A 10,920-nucleotide genomic window follows, 5' to 3' on the forward strand; every position below is an offset into this window, starting at 1 on the left:
GACTAATTCGAGGTAGTCGGGCCTCCAAAGAACCTATTGCCTAAGGCACTCATATTTCCTCTTGAGTATTTTTTTTGCCCCCCCTTTAGGTGGAGTTCCAAGAAAGGCAATGTTTTTTTCCTTTGAACAACAGCTTTGGGGAAACTTCTCACTATAGATAACCTTAGGAGGTGGAGATTTGTTGTTCTAGGTAGGTGTTGCATGCGCAAGAGGGATGGGGAAACTATTGATTATGTAGTTCTGCATAGCAAGGTGGCTAGAGAGCTTTGGAACATGGTTTCTTCATTGTTTTAGGTAAGTCTTAATGCAGTGTATTAAGATTTTGCATGTTGTACAGAATACTTGTCAAAAAAATTTTAATTTTTTTTTAAAGGTTTTATGTTAACATTCAACACATTAAAAAAATATAAACAACACAATAAAATAATATATTTAACACAAAAACCAACAAACACAACCATCAATACATTAAAATACCTTTTTTTTTTAACACTCTATGTTAAAATATTATTTTTTGTTTTAAGTTTTGAGCTACAGTCGGTTGCTATAGATAGCAGCCCACTGTAGCTCAAAGTTAAATTTTTTTAAGTTTAGCTGCTTTGTTGTAGCCACAATTTTAGAGAATTGGTTGCTAAATTGACTTTTTTGTCAATTTAACAACCTCACTAGGAATGTGCTTAGGTAACTTATTAAGCATTATTGATAATAAGTTCTGTCTTCTCATTTCAAGTGCACCCTTATACCTTTCAAAATGAAAATTCTTTCCTACATTTCGAGTTCCACCAAGATCCATATATTGAATATGAATTCTGGATAAACAAGATGGGAATTGATGGACTCTTCACAGATTTCACAGGGAGCTTCCATAATTTCCAAGAATTGACATCCCCTCTATCTCCTAAAAATTAATATAGTAAATTATGTGAGATTGTATCTATGATTGTCTCCTAGGATAAGACATTTCTCTTTAGTATCTTTTTTTTTTTCCGAGAAACAAACACACAAACAAGAGAGGGGGAAAGGAGTTCTATTTAGTATCTATACTATTATTTAAGGGGCTGCACCTATTTGGACCAGATTTTTTTTTTTCCAAAATACCCCTATTTCCCTAGGTTTAAATAGAAACAAAACTAAAGGATAATTTGGTAAAACTATGTCTTTTAACTCTCACTAAAACATTGCCAACAAAATAGGATCACTTTTTTTTTTGTGATAAATAGGACCACTCTCTTGGTTAAACGTTTTCAATTTTTTTTTTAATAGAATTTGTTTTCCTTACTCCATGATCTCACTTTTTTTTTCCCAAATATCTTCTTATTTATTTTGAAAAAAAAAAAAAAAAAACTCCTTCTATACTATTATTTAAGATGCTGCACCTATTTGGACCAGATTTTTTTTTTCCAAAATACTCATATTTCCCTAGGTTTAAATAGAGACAAAACTAAAGGATAATTTGGTAAAACTACGTCTTTTAACTCCCACTAAAACATTGCCAACAAAATAAGACCACTTTTTTTTTTTTTTGGATAAATAGGACCACTCTCTTGGTTAAACGTTTTCAATTTTTTTTTTTAATAGAATTTGTTTTCCTTACTCCATGATCTCACTTTTTTTTTTTTTCAAATATCTTCTTATTTATTTTTCTATACTATTATTTAAGGGGCTGCACCTATTTGGATCAGATTTTTTTTTTTTTCCAAAATACCCCTATTTCCCTAAGTTTAAATAGAGACAAAACTAAAGGATAATTTGTTAAAACTACGTCTTTTAACTCCCACTAAAACATTGCCAACAAAATAGAAGCATTTTTTTTTTTTTTTTGTGATAAATAGGACCACTCTTTTAGTTAAACGTTTTCAATTTTTTTTTTAATAGAATTTGTTTTCCTTACTCCATGATCTCACTTTTTTTTTTTCAAATATCTTCTTATTTATTTTGAATTTAAAAAAATAAAAAAAAAAATAAAAACTCCTTCTATACTATTAATACTATTATTTAAGGGGCGGCACCTATTTGAACTAGATTTTTTTCCCAAAATACCCCTACTATTTCCCTAGGTTTAAATAGAAATAAAACTGAAGGATAATTTGGTAAAATTACGTCTTTTAACTCCCACTAAAACATTGTCAATAAAATAGGACCACTTTTTTTTGTGATAAATAGGATCACTCTCTTGGTTAAACGTTTTCAATTTTTTTTTAATAGAATTTTTTTTCCTTACTCCATGATCTCACATTCTTTTTTTTTTCAAATATCTTCTTATTTATTTTTCTATACTATTATTTAAGAGTCTGCACCTATTTGGACTAGTTTTTTTTTTTTTCCCCAAAATACTCATATTTCCCTAGGTTTAAATAGAGACAAAACTAAAGGATAATTTGGCAAAACTACGTCTTTTAACTCCCACTAAAACATTGCCAACAAAATAGGACCACTTTTTTTTTTGTGATAAATAGGACCACTCTCTTGGTTAAACGTTTTCAATTTTTTTTAATAGAATTTGTTTTCCTTACTGCATGATTTCACGTTTGTTTTTTTTTTTTTTAAATATCTTCTTATTTATTTTTAATTTAAAGGAAAAAAAAACACTTCTAGTAAAAAACTATATTACTATAACTTCCCATCCATCTCCTTAAATTTAGCAAATTATTAACATATACCTCTCCTTCTCTTTATCTTCGGTTACCTTTTTTTTTTTTTTTTTTTAAGGGAATTATGTATGGTTAGTTGGTTACTTTAAAGAAAAGAAGCAAACTCTCCCAACAGAATCAAGCAGTTTTTATTATTAAAAATAAATAAATCAAGCACGTTTTTTCATTAAAAAAAAATTAAACAAACGTGAGATCATGGAGTAAAAGGAGAGGATGGCTACCGCATTACTGAAAAAAGTGTGGGGAAAGAAAAGTGAAGTAAACGGAGTTTTAATCAGATTTGATGGTTGGCAGAAAAATAAAGCACGTTTCAAGCACGTTTTGTTATTAAAAAAAATAAAAATAAAAAAAGCATTTGTTTTTGTTTTTTTAATCTCAAACAAAAATAATCAAATTTAAAACAAAGTGATAAACTTCAAACTAAACAGTTTTTAATAGTTTCCATCATGCAAGCCTTTTACTAACTCACGTTCAAATAAATTACATAACTAACAAGCGCCAACACTTCTCCTTGCTATAAAAACAACACAAACTTCTCTTCCCTTAAAGCGTTTCCAACAACGCAAAGCAGATGTTGATGGTGAATCCTTATCAACATCTCCCTTTGTTTACGTTCATTTACTTTTATCTCTATTTTTACTTAAAATTTTTTTCTTTTTCAACAGGAATCAACGAATCGTATTAGGATTTTCATACCGGTAGATGGAGCCTTGGCGTCTTCATCCACTCCATCAATGACTTAGTAATCGACGATGTTAGAGAGGAGAAGCACCGACATGTTCATGCAAACCTTTCTTTCACACTTCAAAATGGAGAAGAATCCTTCCCATCAAAAAGTAATAGTTTTTCGTCATAAATTTCAAGCCTAAAATAGGCATTCTTAATAAATACTAGCCTCTGAGCACACGCGTGAAGCACTGACATGTTCATGCAAACCTTTCTTTCACACTTCAAAGTGGAGCAAAATCCTTCCCATCAAAAAGTAATAGTTTTTCTTCATAAATTTCAAGCCTAAAATAGGCATTCTTAATAAATACTAGGCATTCTTAATAGGCATTTTTTGGGTAAGGATTAATTTAGAGCATTTATTATACTTTTGGATTACTACATTTTCCAATCACAAAAAAAAAAAAAAACCTATGGGTGTGATGAGTATTATCTATGGTGAAATAATTTTTCTTCACACCCCTAAGTTTTTTTTGTGATTGGAAAATGTAGTAATCTCAAAGTATAATAAATGCTCTAGTCTTAGTTTAATTAGTTTGCTTTCAATAAAATTATGTTATAGTATCTTAATTTGCTTTCAAAAGGTTATGTTGAACATGTTATGGAGAAGAACAAATCCTTAAATCCTAATTTCAGACTTTCTTCATTATTTTATTTTATTTTTTCTTCATTTTTATCCTTTAAATTCATATCAATTAGGAAATTGTTCCGAAAGTAGCATAAATAAAGTTGCCACTCTTGTTTATTGTGATGGGTAGCTACTGCCTCGTTCACTATATTAGTTCCTTGGCGAAATGTTAAACACTCCCAATTGAGGACTCTTTTTATATGCATATATATCTCCATGAGCAAAAACTATAACCGTTATCCGGAGGGAATATGGAGAATGCTTTTGAAATTTTTTTGATCTAATGATATTAGACTTTTGGCTAAAAAATTCACTTTAACCTTTAACTTTTATTTTTAAATATTAAATTATTCCCTACGGTAACAAGGATTAATTTTTGTCAAAAGTCTCTTGCAATGTTAAAATAAATCAATCTTTTGTCTAAATTTGTTAACAAATGACACCATTTAAAGCATTCTTTTTTTATAAAAATTTTTAAAAAAAAATTGATGAAATTTAACTATAATCTAATCTAAGTATATATGAGTGAAGTTTCCTTCCTAAAAATTTAAATCCTTGCAGTATGTTCGATAAATATTAATTATTTGATAAATATTATTTTTCTTTTTCTATTTAACAAAGATTATATATTTCTCAGTAGGCACGTGCGAGTAGAGGGGTATACCTATAAAAGAAAGAGAAGGAAAGATTAGAGGGCAGAAGTGTGGGAAATACAAGTGAAGTATAGGATGATGATGATAGCGTATCAAATTCAATCTTTCAATCTATAAATCATACTTACTTCCTTAGTTCTCTCCGAAGTCTTTAAGGTTGTCTGTTGTTGTTGTTGTTGTTGTTGTTGTTGTGTTACTTGTGTCAGCTCCGAAAATTTTGAAGTCCAAAATAGGAAAAAAGCAGTAATGAATGCAGTAACAGTGTCAGTGAGTAATATAACACAATTACTACTCGAACCCATTTCCATTTTCAGAGCTCCTCAAGTTTCAGCTTGCTTTCCCAACAATAAGAGCTTAGTCAGTGTCAAATCCAGCACTAGTAGAAGAAGAATAAGAAGGAACCCTATGCGTTTGGTCCCTCTCACTCGTTCAACATCGTCATCTTCATCTCCAACAATTGAGACAGTGGAGGGCCAAGCTCTCTCTGAATCTGAATCTGAATCTGAATCAGTTACTCGTCGCCTCATTCTTCTTCGCCATGCCACGAGTTCCTGGGAAGACACTTCACTCCGGGGTATTAACTTTCATTATCTTTTTCCTTTATTTTTTAGAATAATGGGTGGCTATCATTATCATTATCATTATAATAAGCAGATTCTATGTGTTATAAAACTAGGACTCTTGTCATGGACCAGTTTGTTAATGTAGAACAACTTTTCTTCATGTTCAATCACAATCACAAACTTACTATGTTTATGTCAAGTCCAAATTTTTGTTTCAATTTTTAAGCATTTTCCTTCTATAATGTTAGAATAATGGTTAAAAGTTAAAACTTTTACTATTTCTTAACAGCTTAAGCTTTTTGGGAAAATTAGTAATTTTATCATGGTATTAGAGCATGTGGTATGAGCGAACCCTGCCTCCGCTCCAGTTCCTATTTAAACAGCTTAAGTTTTTGGGTCAATTGATAATTTATCAGATAATTGGCATAATCTCTTTGTCTTTATGTTTGTAGTGGTTTTAATTTTCTCTTTTTTTCATAGATCATGACCGCCCTCTAAGTAAAGCAGGGCAAGTCGATGCTGCAAGAGTTTCTCACAAACTCCAACAGTTGGGTTGGATCCCTGAACTCATTCTGTGTAGGTTAGGATTTCTTCATTTTCAACAATGCTTCTCTAACATTCATAAAAAATCAATTTTCAGAGTTCAATTTTCTAGTTTTAATGAAACAATTTACATGCTTCGAAATGCTTACTTGATGAATTGGTGCCAGCAATGCATTGCGAACGACGGAGACACTTAAGATAATGCAAGGACAAGTCCGAGGCTTTCTGGAAGCTGAGGTGCATTTCTTTTCAAGCTTTTATTCCATTGCCGCTATGGATGGACAGACTGCTGACCATATTCAGCAAGTTATCTGTAAATATACAAGGGATGAGATACTTACAGTAATGTGAGTTATACTCCCTCCAATTAGCTTTTTCATTGTCACAATTTATGCATGAGGTATTTTATATTTAATAATAGTAGACACCCCAGGAAAATGGAATAATTTGTTTATTTTAACACCATGTTTAGAAATCAGAATCATTTTATTATCTATAACATTCATACTGACTAGTGAGTATTTTCGAGTTTGCATATGGCAAAAGCTATGCTGAATTATCTTTATAATGAGCCCAAATGCCAATGTGCGCTTCAAGCTGTTAAATAGAGAATTGTATGAGGACCCTATAACCAAATTTGATGGAAGAAATTAGAGGACCCTATAACTAACTTCAAGCCCAAATGCCAATGTGGTACTTTAAATTTTACTACGTAACTTGAACTTTTGTGTCCCCAATCACAACAAACTAATTTAAACATTCATTTATTATGTGTAATGATACTACATGATGGAAATGCATTTGCACAGTTTTATGTGCTTAAAACCCTTCATCCTAATGGAGATTTTGCGGAAAGGTGTTTGACAACACCCCCCTGGTAGTCCTGCTCTTTGTAAATCAGAGTTTAGAAGCAGTGTTGATTCAAGTTTTTGGTGATGGCTCCATTATAGATGCTGGATTGTTGTCTTCAGGTTCCATTAAAGACATAAGATTTCAATTTAAATTCATTTTCAATATGTGAAGACATCTTTGGAATGGTTAATGCACATTTAAGATATATCCAGTCTATGTGTTTAATGTTGGCTAAAATTTTTCCCACTCATTTGTTTGGTAATCTGATTTAAAGAAAACATGTACTATATATATGGCCTTTCTTCGTGGCTTCTGTTTTATGATATGTTTTCAGGCATTTATGTATTGATCTTCCTCCTCTCCCTTTCCATTTTTGGATAAGTAATATTATATCCTTAATGAGTAAAAGAATTTAAGATAGAAAATGTCCAGAAATATGGTTTTTGACATTTATCCTTGTTGAATCTTATTAGAAACCATCTAGCCCAAAAGCTTAAGACTAACAATGTATGTCAAGCTTACAAATACTGAATCTGAAAAATCTCAAATACCTCATGCTACTATGTCATTATCCAGAAAATAATTTGATATTTGATTATTTAGTAATTATGTAGGTGTATGGGACATAATAGAGGATGGGAGGAGGCAGCCTCAATGTTCACAGGTGCCTCAGTAGAATTGAAGACATGCAATGCTGCTTTGCTCGAAGCTACTGGGAAATCTTGGGAAGAGGTTTGGCTTCTTTTCTCAAATGAATATATTTTTGAAGAATGTCATGTTTTGTTGGTATCATTATTTGTGTTATAGGTTCAGTAATGCATTTGTATGTAATGACATACAATGAGCTATTATTCCACTGAAAACTGAATGTTTTATATCTTGACATTAGGAGATAAATAGAAATCAATTGAAAATGCCTTATTTTGGAAAATTTACCATTAATGGATACATCATTAGGTAAAATTTATTGATAAGTCACTCATCCATCCCATAGGTCTTGAATCCATGACCTTACACTTCAGCCCATTATAGAGGGAGCCATTTGAACTATAGTTCATTGGCATCATCAGCTAACATGTATTGGAAATTTTGTTAATATTAGTACTTTTAAATTGTTTGACTACATTTCCATTTGCATAGTTGGTTCTCTGGCTGTGGTGGAAAGGTATACTAAAAAAGGATTACATCCTGATTTTAGGGTGTTTTCTATCCTTCATTCATGGAACGGTCTGGAGCTAGTGGTGAGAAAAAAAAAACTCTTAAGGTGACAATCAAAAGGCTTAACAGAGAATATGTTGTTGGAATAGAATGTAAGAGGTAAAGATATTACAATAGGATGGAAGATAAGAAAGGAGAGCTGAATGGTCTTTTCAGACTTGAAGCCAGTAGGACTTGTCACCATAAAGTTGAACTTAGGAATTCTCCAAGATTGGAAAAAATTAGGCATCAAGAAATTTAGGCTTTTCTTATTCATCAGAAAAGAGAAAAAAATTATTGGTAACTTACACATGCATCTAGTGAGACAGGTATGGGTAGGAGGGGGAGATAGAATCCATATGTTTGGTAGGAGGGAAAATGGAGAAGGGGAAAGGTTGGGAGGGAGAGGTAGAATCCATATGTTTGATATGGGGAAAAAGGAGATAGAGTGGGAAGAGGGGGAATCAATAACCCTCTAGACCGATCAAATCAATCCTATCCAAAAGTGGGCAGATTGGTGGGGAGATGGAAGGGGAAGGGAGGGGTTGTTTAGAAAGAAGAGTAGAAACTCACTTTTTTCCCTCTTCAAATTATTTTTGAAATATGGTGTAGCTGTAACTTATAATCTTTTCTGCATTGCCCGCTTTTCACTTTTCCTCTTTTTTCCACCAAACAACATGATGGAGAGGTGGAATTCTTTTACTTTCACCTTGTTTTGCTTATCACCTCCATTCTCATTCCACCTATTTTCTATCCCTCCGACCAAACATTTACAGTGTAAATTTTTATTCTTCTTCTTTTTCTTTGTTCTTTTGGGTGTCATAAATATGCAATAAAATCACCAAATTTCTTAACCAATTAGGACCAACTAAGCCACATTGAGTGAAATCTGGTAATTGAATGAGTGGTTAGGCTTAGGATTTCTTTTTGGTTGGTGGGTGAGGAAAGATTCATGGGTGTGTGGGCAAGTAATCAGCTTACAATGTAGGACCTGAAAAAAGGAGCGTACCATGTACTAGGTGTAAAAGACTGGTGACTAAAAGTTTAGCAGTTCAAGTTTTTTAGGAAGAGGATTTTATAGTTTTTCATGACATAGACCTTTTAGTGCGGGCTCTAACTGCTTTACTGTGGCCTTTCTCAGGAAATATGGGGTTATGGTTAAGATGCAGTTTTGTGTGTGGCAAATGAATTCTATACTGAAGGTGGAGTGGCCTTAAATGTCCACTCTGAAGGAGAAAAGTAACATTTTTGCAAAGTTTCATCCTAGTCCATTAGCATTGCCAATAAGAAATGGGTTAAATGGCTGGGTTCTTATGAATTGATGTCAGTTCTCCCTAACCCTAAGGTCATCATTCCTTTGCATGTGACCTTCATTCTTGGAGGACAGATTTTTTAGAATGGTTTTATAGGTAATGCATCCTTGACTATAGAAAGAAAAGTCTATAGTATCTCTAATTGGGAAATGGAGAGTGAAAAAGATGCTTTTTTATGAGGTAAAATAGAAATTAACATCTATGTTGCCGTCTTCAGGAATTTATTTATAATTCACTTTTTCCATCTATATTGCAGGCTTCATGAATTTATTTATTATTTGCTTTATCCCTAATTGGATATCTCCAAAAACACAGCATTTCATGTACCTTTCTTTCCCCCTGACCCTGAGTTGGTTAAATCAGATGTCTCTAAATAAATGGGGTTTCTGTACGAGTTAATTTTAATTATAGACTCCATGTTATCGGATTTTTTTTTGCCATAATCTGGGATATACCAAACAAGTTTCCTTTCCCATATTCCTCAATATGTTTTTAACCCTGTTTGGTATACACAGGCATTTGCTTTGGCAGGACTTGGTGGGTGGAAGCTTCAGGGAATAGTGAAACCAAGTAGCAGCCTGTAGAATCTCGTGAAGTTTTGAATACTAGCAATAACACCCTACATCAATATCAACCCTTCCCCACCCCCTTATTTGTTTTGTCTAGCTGTTAACTTTAGATGTCAGTTCAAGTAAAAAAAAAAAAAAAAAATCCAATAAAAAAAATTAGATATTAGTACTTTGGTGCTGCTCTTGTATACTTCCCGTGTACTAGGGCTTTGCCCTTCTTTCTTTTTTAATAAAATCTGTATTACTTATGTATATATCTTTAAAAAAAGGTTGTCGTTTGTGTTGTTCTTCTATAAATTATCATATTCCCTTTCCTCTGTTTGAAGTCTTCCAAAAGTGAAGGTTTTGAAAAAGTTAGGTGGGACGTCATCTGTTTTCTGAGAAGCTTTCTGCAAAGTTCAGAATATTGGAAACCAATGCTCAGTCATTAAAGATACATTTACTTCTGCATGCAATAGTTTGTTGTGATAAATTTGAGGTCTTGGTCAAGGCCTTACAAGTTGCAAGCCCATGGCCAATATCAAAGAGATGGAACTTTCTTTACGTGCTGGCCAGGTATGACACAGGGACTGCCAATTGAAGAACCAAGTTAAATTACTCCATTCCACTGTTTCCCATGCTATGGAAGAAGATATCATTACCTGCAATTCTTTCAACTGGTACCATCTCCCGCAATTCAGTGTGTATAAGGTTGTAACTTGTAATCAATATTGCCAATGTTATTTTTTTGGGACCTGAAGATTACACTGGAAAAAAAAAAATCAAAATCATATGGTAATTAAAAAAACAACGAAATTGAACTCAAAGCTCACATGCAATCTGGAATATAATTACGATTTTTAGGACTAAGTGGGTGAGAATTTAGGATGGCTAAGTGAAGAAAGAGAAAAAATGAAAAAGTAATTTTTTTTTTTTTATTAATGGGTAAAAAAAACCAAGGTACAAAAAAATAAAAATAAAAAACGAAGGAAGGTATATCACTACCATCCTATTAGGGCGGTGCACAATAAGATGTGAGCTTAAAAAACACTATCTTATTTACCTTATCACTACTAGAGTTGATGGATGAGAAATGATTCTATAAAGTCAGTTACTAGCTGGAGCTTAGTGAGTTCAAGTACAGTGGAGTTATGAGCTTGTAGGTTTCATAGTATTCCTTTGAACTGTAACTATCTTAGGTTTTTCCACCTTGGCTTTGGGTTTTCCTCTTCCTAAACACTTCCTT

General features: G+C 32.5%; 1 protein-coding gene across 3 annotated transcripts; it reads left to right on the plus strand.

The window, feature by feature from the left end:
* Nucleotides 1-4,692: 4,692 nt before the first annotated feature.
* On the plus strand, nucleotides 4,693-10,434 carry LOC126726824 (uncharacterized protein At3g52155, chloroplastic). 3 transcript variants are annotated; one of them, XM_050432195.1, is made up of 5 exons: nucleotides 4,693-5,232; nucleotides 5,702-5,801; nucleotides 5,932-6,111; nucleotides 7,231-7,348; nucleotides 10,022-10,434. In XM_050432195.1, exons 1-5 carry the CDS (start codon nucleotides 4,905-4,907, stop codon nucleotides 10,124-10,126), a joined length of 831 nt encoding a protein of 276 aa, XP_050288152.1. In that variant the 5' UTR covers nucleotides 4,693-4,904; the 3' UTR covers nucleotides 10,127-10,434. The 3 variants fall into 3 exon arrangements, with proteins under 3 accessions (XP_050288152.1, XP_050288154.1, XP_050288153.1); XM_050432196.1 differs by lacking the exon at nucleotides 10,022-10,434 and adding an exon at nucleotides 9,642-9,943 and having other exon boundaries at nucleotides 4,695-5,232; XM_050432197.1 differs by lacking the exon at nucleotides 10,022-10,434 and having other exon boundaries at nucleotides 7,220-7,348.
* The last annotated feature ends 486 nt before the right edge of the window (nucleotides 10,435-10,920 follow it).

The sequence above is a fragment of the Quercus robur genome, chromosome 5 (genome assembly GCF_932294415.1).
Source record: "Quercus robur chromosome 5, dhQueRobu3.1, whole genome shotgun sequence".
NCBI classification, from domain to species: domain Eukaryota; kingdom Viridiplantae; phylum Streptophyta; class Magnoliopsida; order Fagales; family Fagaceae; genus Quercus; species Quercus robur.